The sequence below is a fragment of the Nyctereutes procyonoides genome, unplaced genomic scaffold (assembly GCF_905146905.1).
Source record: "Nyctereutes procyonoides isolate TBG_1078 unplaced genomic scaffold, NYPRO_anot_genome, whole genome shotgun sequence".
In the NCBI taxonomy this organism is placed as follows: domain Eukaryota; kingdom Metazoa; phylum Chordata; class Mammalia; order Carnivora; family Canidae; genus Nyctereutes; species Nyctereutes procyonoides.
This window is the reverse complement of record NW_026575036.1, coordinates 11318841-11340806: the sequence shown is the minus strand read 5'-3', so window position 1 is coordinate 11340806 and position 21966 is coordinate 11318841. Positions and strand designations below refer to the sequence as shown.

Genomic DNA, 21966 nt, shown 5'->3' with positions numbered 1-21966 from the left:
GCCTAGGATAGATAATCTTACAGGATAATGAGAAAAGTTAATGAAGTAATGGCATAAGATAGATGACTTGGTGGAGGACACTCAGGATGATGTAAATATATTTCTATTGGATGCAGAATTCTTGAATGGGAAAATATGTCAAAAGCAGTATTTGAAGAAATTCATCCATTGGTCTTGAGACTGACTTGGAATGGGAGATATGAATGATGGAGAGTCAAGCATGGACATAGTTACAGCTGTCCTGCTGAGAGGTGGTGAGATAGGTATTTCAGTGCAGTTTAGCAAATGGATAATTGTTGCCATGAAAGTGGAACAAGAGACATAGCAGGTAAACCTTATGGAATTTTTTTTTAACCTTATGGAATTTGATAAGAGGAAACTTCATATTTGAGTGAATAGCATGAAGAAGAGACAAGTTGAAGATGTTTATAAGCATATTAGGTTTGGGCTGTATGAAATTACCAAATTCAAACTTCTTAAATCTATCAAAGTGGTAGTTTTATATGAGTCCTTGTATACAGAACTAGTTGGAGGTGACTATTCTCAAAAATGGGTAATGGTGATGTGCCTAGGTGGCTCAGTCTATTGAGGATGTGACTCTTGGTTTCAGCTTGGGTCATGGTCTTGAGGTTGAGAGATCAGCCCATAGGGCTCTGTGCTTATCAAGGAATATGCTTGAGATTCTCTTCTTCTCCCTCTGCCTCTCCCCTATGTGTGTACACACTCTTTTACTCTCTCTTTCTCTCAAATAAATGAACAGATCTTTACCAAAATATGGATAGTATCATCAGTGAGGAACCAAGAATTGCAAGGATAGCAATACTACCAATAATGTGAGACAAAGAATTTAAGTGATTGTGGGCATTTTCAGAGCTCTGAACTGGGAGCAGAGTAAATTGTAGAATTGAGAACTAATTAAATGCAAATTTCATGAATAATTTTTTGTCAGCATTTTAAACATATGCACTTATATGTACTGCAAGTCCAGTAGAGGAACTTTGGAAGATTGGTTACCTCTTCTGAGTTTGGACCTGACCTGGGCAACTACTCAGTTTTGAATTGTTTGGCTATTTAGTAAGAAAAAGTAATTTTGTGAATTTGAAAGGGAGTCTGGAAGCATGTTTTTTCTCACTTTTATAGTCATTCTTAGGTAGCCATTAAGAGAATTAGACTCAACTAAGAAACTAAACAAAATAATTCTGTTTCTCTTGCTTACACACACACACACACACACACACACACACACCCTGATAAGAGAACACTTGAGATCTTTGAAAGAAAAATCAGGTACATACAACAATGCACTATTTATTTATTGAGATATAATTGTCATACAATGTTATATTGGTTTCAGGCGTAATGATTTGATACTTGTATGTATTATGAAAGATCACCCAAATAAGTCTGGTTAGCATATGTCACCATATTTTTTTCTTGTGATGAGAACTTTTAAGATTTACTCTCTTAGCAACTTGCAAGTGTACAATACAGTATTATTCACTATAGTTGCCATACTGTAGATTACAACTCAATGGCTTATTTATTTTAAAATTGGAAGTTTGTACCTTTTTATTCCTTCACCTGTTTTGCCCTTCCCCAGGCCCTGACTCTGACAACCACTGATCTGTTTTCTGTATCTCTGAGCTTGTTTTTTTTTGTTGTTGTTCGTTTGTTTTCATATTCTACATATAAAAGATCATATGATATTTTTCTTTCTCTCTGACTCATTTACCTTAGCATAATGCCCTTTCAAGTTTCATCCATGTTATCACCAAAGGAAAGATTCCATTCTTTTTTATGGCTAAATTCCACTAATTAATACATAATATATATATGTACCACATTTTTTTATCCATTTATCTGTTGATGGACACTTTGGTTGTTCATATCTTGGCTATTGTAAATGTTGCAATGAAAGTGGGATTGCATATATCTTATTGAGTTAGTGTTTTTGTTTTCTTTGGATAAATACCCAGAAGTGGAATTGCTGGATCATATGAGAGCTCTATCTTTACTTTTCTGAGTAACCTCGATACTGTTTTCTATTGTAGTTGGACCAATTTACATTCTAGCCAACTGTGCACAAGGATTCCTTTTACTCCACATCCTTGCTAACTCTTTTTTTGTCTTTTTTATAATAGCCATTTAACAGGTGTGAGGTGATATCTCATTGAGCAATATACTGTTTTGAAATACCCCTCTTAACTGAATTGCCTTGATAATGCTATACTTTTTTTTCATGCAGATCTGATTGGTGAGTATAAATTATTTATCAATGGCCCACATTTGGTTCAGTAATAAAGAAGATAACAGCATTCCCAGATTAAGTTTGTGATTGTCTCAGCAAACCAAGGTGGTATGAGTCTCTGGAGGAAATCTCCCACAGACTCCTTGGAAAAGATGTGTCACTAGACCAGCCAGCTCTCCAGGGAGGCATGTCACACTAAGTAGGACCAAGCAGCAGTGAAGGAAGGAAGGTTACATGTTTAAGAGTGGCAAATTGTCAGGTGGTTTCTTCTCATTTGCTATTCAGACGCACGGCCAGTGCTTCCTAAATACCACAGAAACACTAGCTCTGTCTTCTCTAAGCTCAGTGAATGTGGAGCATGGGGCTCAGTAGAATGGGCTCATTCTCCAGGTTCCCTCCATTTGCATACCTATTTTATTGGGTCTTCAAAGAAGCAGCTCATGAAGAGCCATGCAAGAACGTGTGTGTATGTGTGTGTGTGTGTGTGTGTGTGTGTGTGTGAGAGAGAGAGAGAGAGAGAGAGAGAGAAGAGAGAAGAGAGTGAGAGAGGAAAAGAGTGAGAGCCAGTGATTATGTTTTGTGTTCACTTAGAATGAATGGGGCGAGATGTTTCATATTTAATCCCACTCTGTGTCTCTCCATGGTTAGGTACTGTTGGGTTATTCAAAAGAAATTTAATGCTCTGTCTCTGAATTTGATGGAGTTGGGTAATAAGTTGGGGAGATAAGCTTCTGTGTATAAAATAAAGAACAACAATAAACCATTTATAATTATTATTGGGTGGTAAGTATTATACAGGTCTGAGGAGGGTTTTTTTTTCTGAGGTGATTTAGTCAGGAAGTCTTGGAAGAATGAGATTTACATTTTAGAATTGAATTTTGATTACATTAACATTTATTGAATATCCACCATGGCAGTCTCTGTTTTTGGTAATGGGACTAACATTTGAATTCTGAGTGAAGAAACACTTAGGTGTGCTTTTCTTTGTATAGTTTAGGTAGAGCCACTTAAATGCCTTTTTATAATTGTGTTCCACATAACAGCATTAAGACTATCACATTATTCTTTTTTTCTCCTCTTTTTTTAAAATAAACATTTCTTAATTTTGCTTGGTTAAATTGTGATTTTCCTATAGACTTCTCCACCTTCTCTAAGTGAGAATTTTATTAAGGAGTTTCTTCTTCCTTGAGCCCTGGGAAGGCGTTCAAGGGTACTTCTTCAAACAGCGTGAGTCAACTCTCTCTGGTAGCAATTGTTCTAACGAGCAGATAGTTCAACTTTGCAGTTTGGGTTATCGAGAAATAATCCTGTACCGTTTCCCGGATTGTTAGCGTACCCAGAATTTATGCCTCAAATAAACTTTTATGTCTGTGGAGCGGAGGGCTGCTTTCGTCTTTTGCCTGGATTCAGTCACACTGAGTGGGAACATCACAATGTGTAACCCTTAGAAGTGCAATCAAAACTGTGCATCAGTTGAACCAGCTCATATTTAGTGAAGTCACATCTGCTTTGTGTCTGTGTTTGTTCAAGGATAAAAGGAAAGAAGCACCAGGGCTCCTTTATGTTCTCATGTTTTCATCTAGCAGGCAAGGAGCACGGGAGGTCTGTTGTTCGTCATTCATGGATAAGATCAAAGCCCGCCTGTTCTGGCAAAGCCGTTGCTAATCTGCAGGCAGAGTAGGCCTCTATGACCCTTGAGAACGTTTATAATGCTGCTACCTGGGAAATATCTCTTACTTTTGCAAAACATTTTATCTGAAAAAAGTTGCACCTGCCATCATTTGCCTAATTTTAATGGAGAACTTCTCCTGACAATCTAGAAATGATCTAACATTTTACCTGCAAAATTACTTTTCTCCATACTCACATTTTCCCCTTAAAAGATCATAGTAACCGCTTTCTTAATAAGGCCAAGTAGATGGTAAGACACTCAAGAAAGAGCACGTTTCCTTTTGCTTTATTGTTTTACTTTTGGGGCACATCATGAATAGGATAGTAAATTGCTGGCTCCTGTGACTGTGTCCTGTGTCAAAATAACTCATATTTTTTGACATGAGTCATATTATGACAAAATATATAGATTGTACCTAAGGTTGTGGGATTTTATTCGATATCCCAGAGTTGATGTAATTAATATCATTCATTTCTTTTTTTTTTTTAATTTTTTTAAATTTTTATTTATTTATGATAGTCACCGAGAGAGAGAGAGAGAGGCGCAGAGACACAGGCAGAGGGAGAAGCAGGCTCCATGCACCGGGAGCCCAACGTGGGATTCGATCCCGGGTCTCCAGGATCGCGCCCTGGGCCAAAGGCAGGCGCCAAACCGCTGCACCACCCAGGGATCCCTCATTCATTTCTTTTACTCAGTTATTCATATGTGTGTTCATCCACTTAGGAAACATCTGAGCACCAACTAAGTGCCAGGCATCCATCAGGGGATGCTATGTTATGTAGAAAACTAAAGCAAGGTAGCTGCGTGGCCGGAAAGGGGTGTTTTTGCAGTGCCAGGACAGGCCTCACTGATATTTGAGCAGAGACCTAAGTAGGAGACAGAATCAAAGCTACAAAAAAACTTGGGGAAAAGGCAAAGACAGAGGGATCATCCAGGTTAGAGGCCCTGAGGTAGAGGTGTCCTGCATAAGTGCCAGTAACAGCACACAGGTGGGGTGGCTGGGGTGAGCTAGCGGGTGGCTTGAGGGTAGCAGATGAAGTCAAAAAGGTTATTGAGGGTGTTGGGGGCAGAGGGCCATTGTTGGGCTTTGAGCAGAAGCTGACTGGCCCTGGCTTGTGTGTTAATAGGCTTACTCCCCCACCAGGCGGAGAGTTAACAGGCAGGAAGGCAGGGGTTGGAAACAGGGAGACTGGTTAGGAGGATTTTGTCATAGCCAGGGGAGAAATTATGGCAATTTAAATTAGGTTGATGAGTCAGTAAGAAATTAGATTCTAGATATATTTGAAAGGTAGGTCTTACGGGGATTTGATTATTTTGGACTTGAGGTATAAGAGGTGGGATGCGTACAAAGCTGTCTCTCAAGTTTATAATCAAAGCGATTATAACCATTATGCCATATTCACCATTATGCCTGTGTGGTTTATGTTGTTGCATGTAGGAGTAGTTCGTCCTTTTTCATTACTTTTTTAGGATTTCACTCTATGAACATAACGCAACTTATCCATTCTTTGATTGGTCATTTGAGTTGTTTACAGTTTGGGAGCCTTTGATGAATAATACTGCTGTGAACATTCTTTATGTGTCTGTTGGTGGCAGACACATAAAAGCAGTCGTTTCCCTTGGGTAGATACACAGAAGTGGAGTTGCTATGTTGTTCTTTTTCTGACTTTCCACATCATTCTGGCATGCTTGTTTACATTGGTGCTGGGCACTCCCTTGGCTTCTTGGGACCTGCTCTAGGAGTTCTCCCCTGCCTGGGCACACATTTGGGACTGACTTTTCTTTCTTTTTTTCCTGTTCTCTCTAAAACATCTTGTAACAATCCTCATTCTTTATGCATTTTTTCTTCTGTTGTTACACAAAGCAGAGTTTAGCTCCTGCCTGTCTCCAACTCACTAGGTACAGTCACCAGCATGGGAGCCCAAGATAATTTACAATGGCACCTTTTCTAAAAGTAGTGGCTGCGATAGGTTTTTGAGGGGCCTAGATCCCTTCCTCTCAGAATGTGATAAAAATTGTTGGTTCTCTGATAGAAAATGGCTCAGTTAAGCATCTGACTCTTGATCTCAGCTCACGTCTTGATCTCAGGGTTGCGAATTCAAGCTCCATGTTGGGTTCCACACTGGGGTGGAGGCTATGTTTAACAAAAAAGAGAGAGAGAAAATGCACCTGTGAACACACAGTTTTTCTTACACATTTGGGAGGATCTGTGGACCTCCAGGAATCCCACCAAACTGTGAATTCGTGGTTCTTAGACGAAGAATCTTCTCTATTTTGTAATGCCCTAAAAATGGATCAGTATTCTTTAGTCTACCCTCTTTAAGATCTTCCACTCTGAGCCATCACTCTTAACAGATGTGGACATACAAAGGACCATAGGTGCATAGATAGAAGGCTAATACAGAGAACCTGACATAGCTGGCAAAGGGGTAAGAATTACTAGCACTTAGAAAAGTCATTGTAATTCTTGTGGAATCCACATTCTGTTCAGTTCTGCAAGCATTTGAGAACTTCTCTAATTGTATCCTTCACTACTCTTGTTAAACTGTATAACTAGAGATTAAAAGAAAGAAATTACAGTTCAACTGGACCCTCCCAGGCCGAGAAGGCCTCGCCTTGGCCTCAGGGACAGCTGGCATGCGATTGGGATGTGTGCACCTCTTGTTCCCTCCCTCACCAGGAACCTGCCCCTCCTCAGCCTGGGTGTGTTTCCTGTCTCATATTTTCTTAGTAGGTGAATAACTGGGTGCTGCTCCATCACAGAGGTCATTGGAAAAGAATGGGAAAGGACTAAATGAAGCACACAATTAAATAGTTCATAATCAATTAGATCTTTTTCCTTGGAAAATGAATTTTTTAAAAAAAATTTATTGGCTTGAAATATTTACAAAAGTCATAGAAAATACAGAGTGAAGAGCCCTTCTCTGTAATGCCCATTTCCATTCTGCAAGAATAGCTGTTTTTCATAGTTTATCATCCCAGAGTTTTTATCAAGCGTATGAAAGCATGGTATAGATTTGTTTGTTTTTCCTGGGCTGGGATCGCATTACAGACTTGTCCCACCTGTGTCTTCCACTTTTCACGGTAGCACAGATATGCTTTTGTGCATGTGCTGTGTTTGTGCTGGCTCACCTTCCTCTTATCTTGTCCTTCTTTTTAAATGTGCCTATTTTCCTTTACTTGTTTTTAGAGTAATGAGCTGGTACCCTGACCTTCAAAGATGGCCAAAAAGTATTTTTTTATACCTATGAACTCTTGGATTTTAGTACATTTTGATGTGTGTTAGTCCAATTCAGTCATTAATCTGGATGCTTAGTCTCATCTTATTCAGGGTGAACCTTTTAAAGTGTTGTTGATGTCAGTGCTGAGTTGAATTTCTCACTTCCACATATGGCAAGGTGTTCTAGCCTATTCTTTTACCCAAATTAAAATTAAATTTTGGAATAAGGCTCAATTTTATTTTGTGCTGTATTTAGGAAAATTTGTCTCACAGGGTTTAACCAGATCTACCAGCTGCACCCCTGGGTGTGCCTTATCAGTCAATCACCAAATATTTTTGAAGGCTGCCATGTGCAGGGAAACCAGGTAAATCTTGTTATGTAGCAAACAAGTCACCCCAGTCTTCTTGCTCCCACAACAAACAAACTACAACCCAAACAATGAAAACGAGTCCTCATTATGTTGTTAAAGTTTATCTTTTAATATTTTGGGGAAACCGCTGATCCATAGAAAGGTAAGCAATTGCAGGCCATATACAAATATAGTAATTTATTTTTTTCAGTTTTATTGTATAATAATTTGCATACAATAAAATCCACTCATTTTAAGTATAGTTCAATGAGTTTTGGTAAATGGATACAGTTGTACAACCAACACTACAATCACACTTTCGTGACCCCCAAAATTATCTTCTTCTCTTTGTAGTCATTCCTTGTCCTCACCCCATTTCCAGCCAAACACTGATCTTTTGAATGCTATAGTTTTGCCTTTTCTAGAATTTCCTATAAATGGCATCACATAATATGTAGTTTTTTGTGTCTAGCTTCTTTTACTTAGTAAGATATTCTTAAGACTCATCCATGCTATTGCATGTATCAGTAGTTCAATCTTTTTTTTTTTTCTGAGTAGTATTTCATTGTTCAGATATACTATCACATTAAGAGCTGGGTTCCCCTTCCCCTTTTGGGCTATTATGAATAATGTTGATATGAACATTGCATACAAGGCTTTATGTGGACATATGTTTTAATTCTCCTGAATAGATACTTTGAAATGAGATTGATGGATCATATATATATATATATATATATATATATATATGATTAAAAAACATTATTTAGGGAGAGAGTACAAGCTAGGGGAGGGGCAGAGGGAGAGGGAGAAAGAATCTCAAGCAGACTCTGTGCTGAGCTCAGAGCTGATGCAAGCTCTCTTTCACAACCCTAAGATCATGACCTGAGCCAAAATCCAAGAGCCTGATGCTCAACTGACTGAGCCACCCAGGTGCCTTGGGATTGCTAGATCATATATGAAGTATATGTTTAACTTTTCAAGAAATTACCAGCATATTTTTGAAAGTCTTTGAACCACTTTGCATTCATATCATGATTGAGGATATGATTACATGTATATATCATATATGAGGGTTCCAGTTGCTCCACATCCTTGCCAACATGTGGTATTGTCATTGCTTTTAATTATAGCCTCTCTAGCAGATGTGTAGTAGTATGTAATCAGAGTTTTGATTTGCATTTCTCTGATGAGCAAAGATGTTGAGCATCTTTACATGTGCTTGTTGGTTTTCCATATATTTTTCCTTTGTGGTGTCTGTTCATATCTCATTGGGTTGTATGTGTTCTTTATTGAGTTGTAAGAGTAATTTCTATATTCCAGATCCAAGTCCTTTTAGATATATGTATATGTTTTGCTTTTGCAACTTAATTTTAAGTTCAATTTTGGTAAGAAAATACCCCATTCATGTACATTTTTATTTGAAATATAAAACATAATCTTATCCAAGCAAAATCTAATAAATTTTAAGTACAATTTTATAATCATGTAAAGGAGAGAAGGAAAGAACAAGAGGAATCAAGAGAAAGTTCAGAGAAAGATATAAAGGAAATATTGGGGAAAGAGCAAAATAAGAGAGAGTAAAAGGAAGAACATGATTAAGAAAAAAGAACTAGATAAAACAAAAAAGAGAAATGGAATGAGTGCGACTCAGAGAAACAGGAAGAGAACAGCACACACATTTGAAGTTATGGGGGAAAAAGAAGAAATAGATATGAAAGGAGAAGACAAAAAATGTAGGAAGAAGAAAATGCCACAACTGTTTCTTCTAGTTCCCTTGCCCTGTTTCCTGCAGTTGCTACTCTGATACTTCGTCTCTCCATATCTGACTTCTCATGTCCAGCCTGCTTTCTTGAAGTCTCACTTTTCCTTCCATTTCCCAATTCTTCAATATTTTACTATTCCGACTTCCAGACATGCAAAATAGCTAGGTTATGTGTGTCCTTTCCATCTTCAGAGTATAAAACCATAGACTCTGGTTGTATAAGCTTCTGCTTCTTGATTTCAGCTCAAGTCATGATCAGGGTCGTGGGAAAATAGCAACTAATTTAACACCTAGACGATGAGTCACAGAGTCTGCTTGAGTTTCCCTCTCCCTTTTCCTCTGTCCTTCTCCTGTTTTTTTTTTTTCCTCTCTCAAATAAATAAATAAAATCTTAAAAAAAAATAAAAGCACAGATTCTGAACTTAAGGTGCTTGGGTTTGAATCGTATCTCTGCCACTTGCTAATAACTCTGTGACTCTGGGAGAACCTAACCTTCGAGCTGCAGTTTCACTATCTGCAAAATGGCAAGGGTGGTGCTACCTGTCTCAAATTTTTTATCAATATTAAAGAATGTGGGCAGCCTGGGTGGCTTGGCAGTTTAGCGCTGCCTTCAGCCCAGGGCCTGATCCTGGAAACCCGGGATCGAATCCCACATTGGGCTCCCTGCATGGAGCCTGCTTCTCCCTCTGCCTGTGTCTCTGCCTCTCTCTCCATGTCTCTCATGAATAAATAAATAAAATCTTAAAAAAAAAAGATTAGGGATCCCTGGGTGGCGCAGCGGTTTGGCGCCTGCCTTTGGCCCAGGGCGCGATCCTGGAGACCCAGGATCGAATCCCACGTCGGGCTCCCAGTGCATGGAGCCTGCTTCTCCCTCTGCCTATGTCTCTGCCCCTCTCTCTCTCTGTGACTATCATAAATAAATAAAAAATTAAAAAAAAGATTAAAAAATGTATGTGAAGCTCTTATCATAGTGCTTGGTATGTGTGTGTGCTTGGTTACTGATGTTAGCTGCTAGTGGGGTGTGTGTGGCATGGGTATGTGTTGAGGGAGGAGGTGTTTCTTGGTTATTATTCCCTTTACCTTTGGTTCTTTGTTCATCTTCTTGCAATCTGGGAGTATCTTACTAAACTAAGATATTTATGTGACAGAATGTTACAGGCATCATGCTTCCGGAACTCCAAGGTATAAACACAACTGTATTTGTTCATCTGGAATGTAAAGTTGGAAGTAATAATAATGAATATTTATGTATTGCTGTAACTTGGAGCATTTTAACCTAGGACTGACAGATATTTAGTAGATTCACAGAGTTCAGGGCTGGTATTTCCTGGTCTCTGTAATAGGGAGATGCCAAACCAAACCAAACCATGGTGTGATAAATACAGCTGAGGAAGGTGAGAGGTTTGAGCGTTTTATCAGTAAATACTGGGCGTGAACTCTACCCTTTTGTGCCGATCACCTCTGCCACAATTGCCATCATTTTTTTTTTCCCACAATTGCCATCATTAAATAGAAGGTAGTATTTGGAAAGGGCTCCTTCCAATGCAAGATCCCCTCTGGAGCACTTCTCATCTACCTCTGCCTGAATGTTATTATAAAAGTTTACTTTGCCTGTGATTAATCTGTATTTTTTTTTATTAATCTGTATTTTTTGGACTTTTCCAATTGCTAGCAAGATTTTCTTTATACATACAATGTTTCGTTGATCCTGGATCAATATGGAGTAAAAGGTCTTCCTTCTTTTATGTGTTGGGGCACCTGGGTGACTCCCAGGTAGACTATCAGTTATATAAAGTGAGATAATGCCTACTGTCCATTTTCTCTGTAGACAACATTTCCTAGTTCCTACTATCGTTCCTCAAAGAACATGACTTCTATATTTTGCTTGCTTTCCGTTTGCCTAACTTTGGATACAGGTTATTTGTTACACATTTTAACTGGCTCTGTAATTGAGCCTAACATTCTGTCTACGTATAATTGAGCCCTATGATCTGGATGTATTCTTATTTCCTCTGGTTGTGGTCCCATTCTTCTGTTCGTGAGCCTAAAATGACTGCATCAGCTCTCAACTGTCATATCAACAGTATTCATTTATTACATTTGGAGTGATCATATACTTTATCATCTAAGCCAGGACACTGAGAGTGAAAGGGGACACAGTTAATAATTAGGCTCAGGTAACAGGCATAAACCAGAGTTGTCTTGGACAGGGATATATAGTCTCTGTAACTATTATTAACTTGAATTCAAGCCTAAGGTCTAGGTATTTCTTTTTTTTTTTTTTAAAGATTTGTTGCTAATAGTGCTTTGGTTTCCCTCTATCATGTACCCAAACAGTTGAAGTTTTTTGAACATAAACGCAGAACTTTCTATTTAGGCTTGTTTAAAATTTAATTGTGTTAATGTTTGCCCTGTAGAGATGATAAAATCTAGATTTTTATCTGTCAAATTAGCTATTGCCTCCCAGTCTGCGTCATCTGAAAATCTGATAAACAACTTTCCTGTATGTCCTTCCCAGTCATTGGTAATGAGAATGGTGCCTTCTCCACACCTGTACCACCAATTCCCCTCAACCTCGCGGAGCCAGGAAGCTCCAGGGGTCATCTGAGAACTAAGAACTCAGTTGTTCTCTTCTAAGGTATTTGCATTTTAACATGAGACAAGGAGACTGTTAAACCTTTCCTAGCAGAGCTGAGAGAAGAGATTCTAATGATTACTTCTCTGGTATCTCAGCAGGAGTTTCCTTCTGCAGATTCTGAGCCTTTTCTATATAACAGATAATAGGAGCTGAGTGTAGAGTTACATGCAAACATATTAACTAATACAAGATACCATCTGATAGGCGCTCCGGTAAAGGTCAGGGTTAACCAGAGTGGGGGTAAAGTGGAGGAATACAGTTTTAACTGTCTAAAAACAGCATCTTCCTGTTCCGTTGTAAATGCCTATATAAAAATTTGATGTGGCAATTAATAAAAATATAGTTTTTGTGGATTTCCAAAGTTATTCATAGAGCAAAAAAATTCTTTTTGTTATTTCCTCTCCTCTTGACCACAGAATTTCTTCCTCTCTCTCTCTCTCTACCTATTTTATCTTATCTATTATAAATACACTATATATCTATATGTGTAGATATTATACATTTGTACTAACTTGTATAATATATATACATTTAATTTGTATTTATATAATACATATAGACATAAATATAATACATTTGTATACATATTTATTTTAAATATATATACAAATGTATTATATTTATGCTATATTTTATATAGATATAAAAGTTCCGTTAACCTAGCTGGTGCACATATATAGTCCTTTAGAATAGTGACTTTCAAACACTTTTTAATGCAACTGTCAGTAAGAAATACATTTTACATTGTAATCCAGTGCGTGTGTAAGCATATGCACACACACACACATCAGAAACAAGTTTCTTGAAAGAGTACTTGCTACTTGTGTCTTGTATTTACCTACCCTCCCCTTCCACCCCTCCCCTCTCCTGCCTTTCACTCCATTCATAAATGGCTGATTGAAACAATATAAATTAATTTCAAACCTTTGCACAATTAAAATTTGTAAAACACTGTTGTAAACTTATGTATTTTTTTAAAGATGTGTTTATTTATTTGAGAGAGAGAGAGAGAGCAGGGGGAGGGGCAGAGGGAGAGGCAGAGAGAGAACTTCAAGCAGACTCCCCACTGAGTGTGGCACCTGATGCTGGGTTTGATCGCTCCATCTGAGATCATGACCTGAGCTGAAATTGAGAGCTGGTTGCTTAACTGACTGAGCCACCCAGGTGCCCAACTCTTGTAAGCTTATTGTCCATTGAATCCTAAATTGTCTATAGAGATAGATACCATAATTATGATTGTAATCACTAGAAAGCTAGTCTCTCATGGGCATAAATCATCAAAGATAATGATGATTAAGACTCCATGATATTTTTTGTTCATATGGATACATTGCTGCCTGCAAAAGATGTAGTACAATGAACTGATTTTATTTTAGGTTTTTCATATGAAAATAGCAGCTAATTTAACACCTAGACGATGAACAGCAAGCAATTCTTCAATCTAAATATTTCTATTATGTAACTATAACTTGGCATAAAATAGCCTGTTACACCTAAAAAGTTTTTTCTTTTAGGCCAGGAGTTATTATTGCCATGCAAAAATTGATTTAAACAGGTGAATTTATCTCTATATAGTTAATTCTGTTCAACAATTGAACAGTTCAATTGTTCAGCTGTTTGAAAATTGTTACTTTCTAAGTAGAAGGTATGAGGCTGTAAAATTCGCTGCTCAAGTGTTTCTAGCTTGCTACTTTGCTATTTCTCTTAAGTCAGAGTTGCAGATACTTGGATAGTCTCTTTTAAATTTTTCAGTCCTTGCAGAAGTTTAGCATTTCTTGGAGTATGAAACCAGGGAAAGCTAGACTACCATCTTGTATGTTTTAATTTGAGAAATACAGAGTGCTTTCTATTAAATTGTGGTGGGCTTTGGAGACATTGATGTGGATTAAGTCTAAAAACTAATTTTGAGACTTTAGGATGGATCTGTATTACATGCCAGTTTCTCTTTCTTCATTCGTAAAACTAATGCTGATCTTAAAAGGTTTTGGAATTAAATAAGGGAAGGTATGTGATAACCTCTGATATATAGGAGACACCATAGCAATATATTATACACATAAATAAAACTATAAGTAAACATATAAAACTACTGTATACGTATATATAAAACATATTGTATATGTATCTATATATCTATATACACATTTATGTATATATAAATTCCCTTTTTTTCATACTTAATATTTGTGTAGTTGGGTTCAGAAACTTGGATTTAGGTTTCTGAATCAGTCTTTTTGACTTTTGATTATCAGTGTCAATATGACACTTTGAGAATGGGATAATTGATTGAAAAATTATGCATTATGATTTCCTGATAGAAATTCCATTTATGAATAGTATAATAGTTTGCTTAATGCTCAAATTTCAACCTTGATTAGAATGAAAATTAACATTGATGCATTGGAATTTTATTTTTCTCCCCAAACCAAATGAAGCAAAATAAAAGTTTCATTTGTTTTTGAATATTTACTTAATGTATGAATTAGGTGATTAATGTTCTTGAGACAAAGATATGTAACATTCTTATTGATGTTTTAAAACAGTTATTTAGACATATGCCTATATGGCATATTTCCTATGAAACACCATTCATTAGTTTCTTTTGAGGTATTATAACTGTTGTAGATATATATATATATACACGCATATATATCTCTTTATAATATTTCTCTAGAAGCTGTATTACATTGCAAGACTATGGCAGCATGGAAACGAGGCATATCTCACTCTCTGACCAATGTTTTTTTCCACTGCATATACTTGCTAAATACATTAATAACTGCTTTACTAAATGCTTTAACAAGTCAATCTTTATTTTTTTAATTTTTTTTAAATTTATTTATGATAGTCACACAGTGAGAGAGAGAGCGAGGCAGAGACACAGGCAGAGGGAGAAGCAGGCTCCATGCACCGGGAGCCCGATGTGGGATTCGATCCCGGGTCTCCAGGATCGCGCCCTGGGCCAAAGGCAGGCGCCAAACCGCTGTGCCACCCAGGGATCCCACAAGTCAATCTTTAATTGGCTAAAATCACATCTATTGTGAGGAAGTATTCTTTGGATTTGGTAATAAAAATGGAATTTTTTGAGGAGTTTCTACTCCTCAACCAGAGATGAGCTGGAGATGTCAGATGAATGCGGTCTTCAAATATTTAGGGCTATTGTGTAGAAGTCAGATTAGATTTGTTCTAATTGACCTCAAGGTACACATGTAAAAATTTGCCTCTGTGTGACAAACCTGCTCCCAAATGGTATCATCACATGGAGACAGAACATTTAGTTGGATTCAGAGTATCTCAGTTCAAATTCCAGCTCAATTCCTTACCAACTTTGTGGTCTTAAGAAAAATCTCCATTTCCTTCTCTAGGATAGGGGCAAAATAATACTAATTAACTGTCAAGGTCTCAAGTGATTTTTATTATCAATGTGTAGTACTCTTGATAGTTTACAAAGTGTTCCATGGGAGTAAACTGAAATGAACAAACCAAATGTGGTCTCAATGTCCCCTACACAAAAAGGCCAGTCACACAAGCATTCTGTGTGTGGTTGAACTTGTTCATATTTATAATTTATTTTGATTTAGAGGTTCTATCGTGAATGACCTAGGCAACTCACTCTGAGTTTTACTTCTTTATTTCAGGTTAGATTTTATCTGAAGCCCCTTGGAGTTCTAAAATTTTAGCAGTCTACAAGTGTGTAACTACAAAAGGCTATTTATTTCCCTCTTTCTTCAGTAGTGAAATAGCTGATTTTTGCCTCGAGGAAGTTATCTTGCATCTTCATGGTTGCCCATCCATGATAAACTATTATTTATTTATTTATTTATTTATTTATTTATTTATTTATTTATTTTCATGATAAACTTTAATGTTTGCTAATATCTGTAACAAACTTTCTTTGGCATTTCTAACATTCTAGAGGACTCTTTCCCTCTTACATAGTGTCTCTACCCTTGCCTTGGGCTATGACTGAGGGAGGTTGATGTTTGGTTTGAAATTTCTATGCCTAAGCAAAACAAAACACGCTCCTTTTAAAAACACACTCTAAACATAAAGAGTTTTATACAAACACTGTATTTCAAGGTGCTTTCTTAGAGAAACTGAAAGACAAAGGAGAGCTTCAGTTATGTTTTCGGTTAATGAATGTGTACCTGTCTTCTGGCCAACTCTGAATTCTAATTACTGGTGTTCAATGGCTTTTTGTGTGCCTGTCCCTTACCCTAGGGAGAGTTTTCTTACTAGTTTCCATTTTATCATTGGGAAGGTCCCATAGTATTCATTGAATTCTGTTGCATCCTGTTTATATCATAAAGAGAAAAATGAAAGCTCCAGATGTCCTCCCTCCACACCTTTCTCCACGTGGAAATAATAAAGCCCTTGGCAACTGTGTTCCCTGTAATCAGTAGGAGGTAATTTTACAAGGTACCATGAAAGAGCCATTTGTTGAATGCCCGCTTTGTGACAGGCATTTGCTGATGGTTTAATATATCTTATGTCATTTAAATCTTACAACATCTTTAGGAGGGAAGAGAAATGAAACAGAAAGTTTTCTTTCCACTATTACCAAAGGAAGTGACTGGCCATTACATAATTTAAACTTTACATCTAGTAGCTCCAAATGGAGTCCTATAGACAGTTTCTGGGTATGCAGAAACTGCTTTAGATGCAAATATTTAGTACTGATACAAAGCAAAACATTTCGAAACTATTTAGATAGATGTTGTTAAGTGGAGGTTTAGACTGGTTTCCTGCCACATTTACATGGAATCATGTGGAAAGGTAATTCTCTGGGATCCACATTATGTGCTCCATACCGTTTGACTGGCTTTCGTATTTCTTTTTTCCACCCAGCATTTATAAGCAGCCAGAAAATGCTACTGATTCTTTCAGTTTAAAGTGAACCCTTCTGGGAGGCTTAATTTTCTTCCAGAGTCGTAAAAAAAAAAAAAAAAAAAAAAAGTTGTAATTTTAAGGTGTTGTTCTTATATTGCCTGATTGAATATATCATGTTTTGTAGGATTACTGACATATCCTGAACTTCTGTAATTCTGCAAAATTATTGGTGTGAGGTCTCCAGGTTAAGCTTTTTAAAAAATTTTTAACTCAAAACTTCCTTTTATTCGTGCTTTTAGGGTTTGCTCTATGAGGCGAAACTTTCCTTTTTAAAAATCATTCTTTGAGTCTTGAAATGCTGAGAACATTGTTACCTAATTAACAAATGACACTGAGCTGTTTTCTGATTGGAAAGCCTTTTTCTTATATACCTTTCCATTTAGAGAATGAGCGGACCAAGAAATACTAGAGGGCAGGGTGAGGAGGGCAGATGAAAGAAGATAGCTAGGAGAGAGCAGGATTCCCACTCATGGAGGTTTGTCAAAGGCTCTACCTGCACTACTATTAGGGATTGTGTCTGTGTATTTTAAAGGTAACAGAGATCGCCTTCTCTGCTTACTGCCATGCTGTTTCAGGGAATTCGAGAATTTCATACAAAAACACACTGTGCCATCTTAAACCACAGATATGAACATCTAGTTGTGAACTGAGCATTTTTGGTTTGTGTGCAGATTTAACCTAAGAACTCTGCTCCTTGTTGCTCTTTGCTGGGAGCTCTGTCAAGGTTTGGTCATCTAAATCTTAGTGAAGCAATTGCTGAATGAATGAATGAAGATAATAATATCTTACGTGTATAATAGGGCTTTAAAGTTCACAGAGTACTTTCACACAGATTTTCTTTCTGCAAATCTCAGCAGTCTTGTGAATGAGGTGTGGCAGGTATTATTAACACTTTTATTATGCAATAAATTTAGAATCAGACAAAATATGTGACTAACCCAAGACCAGTAGATTTTTTTTTTATGTTTTCTAAAAGAGGAAGAGGGAATTAAACACACAAACACCCATCACCATTGCCACCATCAACAAGAAAGCATTTTTATAGACATCTGTGTATGCCCCACATTCTTTCCCATCAACCAAAATAGTCCCGTGATACTAGTTCCCACACAGAAACGGATGGGTTATTTATTTACTGTAGTACGAAATGAGATGTGGCCTATGGGAGGCTGCTGAGGATGACGGTAGAACCAGGGCCCTGGAAACGGAAAGGCTTTTGAAATTGGAGGCTTTGCATCTCAGACATAGTGGATGGAAGCTTGTTCCTCTGGTCATCTTCACTTTCTGTCCTTCTCACCTCTCCTCACCCCACATCTCATAGGTTTTTAAGCCTGTTGGTTCTGCTGCTTTCTTTGAGATCTATGGCTTTCCCCCAACTACCGCACAGCCCACATGATCTGCCCTAACTCTCAGCAAGCACACTAGCAGGGGGCTTCCTGCTGGTCTCCTCGTCTCTTGTTCACCTCGTCTTTCACACATCTTTAACAGTTTAAAACCCTTTAAGAGTTCAACCTTTTCCAGTGAATAAAGTCATTTCTCCCAGTCTAGCACATAGTACTCTACAGACCCGACTTGCTACCCACTCTATTCTCATTTCACAGCCTTGGCAATAGTTTCCCGTACAGTTAGCAGGTCCTTTAGTACTTTCCTTCTCTGCTTTTGTACCCACCATTGGGTCTATCTGGTATGTCACTCCCCTCCATGTATTTGAGCCCCCTTGTCAATGTGCTGAATTAATGTTGGTTCTTTCAGACTTGGCTTGTGTCTTCTCTTTGGAAGGACTGTTCTGACTTCCCCTGGTGAAGTTGGCCACATGCATCTTTGTATCCCATAGTACTTTCTCGAGAGTCCCGGTGTGAAAGTTCCAACACATGGTAGATGCTCATCTCATTCCCTAGACTGTGAACTTTCTGGGGAGAGAACCTAATTCTTTGTACCTAGCAGCACAACCAGACCAGTAAACATGGTTTGGCTGGATGTTTGGCCTCACTTCACAATAACCTCAGCCACAACAGTTGGGATCACGACACACACAGTCTGCTTACTAGCTACCCAAAGGTACCACTAATTAGGAGTGCTACCAGGGTGAGCTAGAATTTAGCAAAAATATTTTTTCCCTTAAAGGACCATTTCCCAATCAACTTAGTTAGGATTCTGAAGTAATGGAAATGGACACATTTTTCTCTTTTCATGCATGGATGAAGTCAGAAGTATAGGCTGCAGATTATGGGGTTCAGTTCCACTTGAATATGGATTTGTGTTTTTGTTACACTAAAACAATGTAGAATTCAGTTGTTGACCTAATACAGGATAGTCAGAATAGTCTGCTGCATTACACTGGGAGCATTCTTTTGGTGGTAACTGTGAACAGCCTCTATATTGGTGCTTGAAAAAAATTTGCATATTCTCTTTGTAGTTACTAATATGTAGGAAATAATTTCTAGGGTTTATAAAATGTGTTGTCAAGGGAAACAGTTTTCAGGCCTAGTTATTTGGTTTTCACACACACGTGCCAAGTAGTGATACCTGTATCATACTATAATTGTGATGGTCTCTCAGCCTACTTTTAGCAGATAGAAGGTGTCTGTTTCCTGCTATGTATAAAATTTTTACTCATCCACATCAGCAACTTTTATTTATTTATTTATTTATTTATTTATTTATTTATTTATTTATTTATTTATTTTCACATCAGTAACTTTTATTTTTTTATTTTTAAAAATTTATTTATTCATGACAGACACAGAGAGGGAGAGAGAGAGGCAGAGACACAGGCAGAGGGAGAAGCAGGCTCCATGCAGGGAGCCCGACATGGGACTTGATCCCGGGTCTCCAGGATCCGGCCCTGAGCTGAAGGCGGCGCTAAACCGCTGAGCCACCTGGGCTGCCCCCACATCAGTAACTTTTACAACGGAAATTAACAGTTTTCTGTAGCCTGTGTGTAGATGGAGGAAGAGAAGAATCAATAGAATTTGTGTTTGTAATTACAAGCTATAGGAAAAGTCCTTATTTCTGGTTTTTAAAAATTCCTTTAAAAATTTACAGTCATATGTCTTGATAATTCATGCCATTAGAAACATAAGAGATATTTGAAAAGAGATCAAGGCCATCATTTAATTTTATAATTATTTTTAATAAGGTTTTGTTTATTTATTAGAGAGAGAGCAAGCTTGAGTGGGGGGAGGTGCAGAGGGAGAGGGAGAAGCAGACTCCTCACTGAGCAGGGAGCCAGACAGGGGCTCAATTCCAGGACCCTGAGATCATGATGTGAGCTAAAGACAGATGCTTAACCGACCCAGATCCAGCCACCCAGGCACCCCAATTTTATAATTATTTTTAAAGAGAATATATTGAGTATACATATAATGTAGTCAGGAATGTAGTGAAATTGACTGAATTTTATTATATTGCATTATATTTTAAAGATTTTATTTATTTATTTGGGAGATGGAGCATGAGTGGGGTCAGGGGTCAAGGGGGAAGCTGACTCCCCACTGAGCAGGGGGCCCAATGTGGGGCTCTATCCCAGGACCCTGGAATCATGACCTGAGCTGAAGGCAGACAGAGCCACCCGGATGCCACCTGAATTTTATTTTGTGATACATGTTTAAAAATGAGAATGGGGTAGCTGGGTGGCTCAGTGGTTTATCGCCACCTTCAGCCCAGGGCCTGATCCTGGAGACCCGGGATCGAGTCCCACGTCGGGCTCCCTGCATGGAGCCTGCCTCTCTCTCTCTCTCTCTCTCTCCGTTGTGTGTCTCATGAATAAATAAATAAAATCTTAAAAAAAATTAGAATGATCCTAATATTAACACATCAACCAAAATAAAGTAAATTTATCATATTAAATTAATACTTTCTTGTGAAAAAAAATGAAGATGTTTGGATTTTCTGCATTACTACTCGTTTGAATATTGGGAGTTGATCTTTATTCTGGATTGTAGTCCATATCACAAACATACAAAATCATTAGCATATGGAAGGACTATTTAGTCAAATTTCCAATCTCCTCATTGAAAAGAAAAAATATATTTAGCTTTTGACTTAGAGATATCACTACCTACCCATCTGAATATTTAGTACAGTTATATGGAAACTTGGGGAATGGATGACTGAAATGTGATTTATTTGTTTGTAAAAAGATTTACTTATTTATTTGAGAGAGGAAGAGAGAGAGATAGTTCAAGTGAGCGTGAACAGGGAGAAGGTCAGAGGTGGAGGGAGAGAGTGAATCTCAAGCTGAGCGTGGAGCCTGATGCTGGTCTTGATCTCAAGATCCCAAGATCATGACCTGAGCTGAAATCAAGAGTCAGACACTCTACCTACTGAGCTACTGAGGCACTCCTTAAATGTAATTGTGATTGATTGTTTCTACTATTTGCATCACTTTGGCCGTCAAAGATACATACCATGAATAAATAATTAATTGTGCAAGGTAGGATGGTGAAAGTCACTATCTCATTCTATTCACTAAGACCAGGTACCTCATTGTAATTAAGAAGTACCTTATGTGTAATGATTGCGTTCACTTGGTTTTTTAATAAATTACACTAGCTATGATAGCCTCTCAAAAACCTAACCTAATGAAGAAGAAGGTATTTTAACAGTCTAGATAATTATTTGGAAAGGATGTTATGGGGGAGTTTGAGTTGACTGGGAGATAACTTTCTACTCAGGGACTGTAAGATTCCAATGCTAGGCTATAAGGAAAATCTAAGAAATGCTGGTTTCCTTAGTTACAGTGTTTTTGTTTGTTGCTTTGTCATAGACTGCCTCTTTAAGGTGTGCCCTATGAACCGATACTCTGCCCAGAAACAATATTGGAAAGCTAAGCAAGCCAAACAGGGGAATCACACGGAGGCAGCCTTGCTGAAGAAGTTACAGGTAAGGGCCAGGCTTCCATTCGTCTGGCTGAGGCTAGCCCAAGAGCAGCAATAACAAACCATCTATTTTGTATCTTGGTGATTTCACTCAATGCACAGAGATTTAGAGTAGATGCAGCAACCCATTGAAAGTGGAAGGGACTTTGAAGTTATAGGGTGTGACCGCTCATTTCCTGGCATGTAGCTCATACATTCCTGCTGCTAATTTTTAGGGTGTGCCAGACTAATTCAAGATTCACATAAAACTGGAAACAATTCAGAATCTCTGAGGAAGAGCAAATCCAGTTATATTTTACTTGG

At 37.8% G+C, this 21966-nt stretch overlaps 1 protein-coding gene across 1 annotated transcript in view; it reads left to right on the top strand.

Annotated features, from left to right (window-relative positions):
- Positions 1-21966, top strand: part of ITPR2 (inositol 1,4,5-trisphosphate receptor type 2) — a 469109-nt gene that overhangs the window by 67335 nt on the left and 379808 nt on the right. The window contains exon 3 of the mRNA XM_055318489.1: positions 21552-21667. Within this exon, the coding sequence (XP_055174464.1) occupies positions 21552-21667 (116 nt within the window). The remainder of the gene's footprint in view (positions 1-21551; positions 21668-21966) is intronic.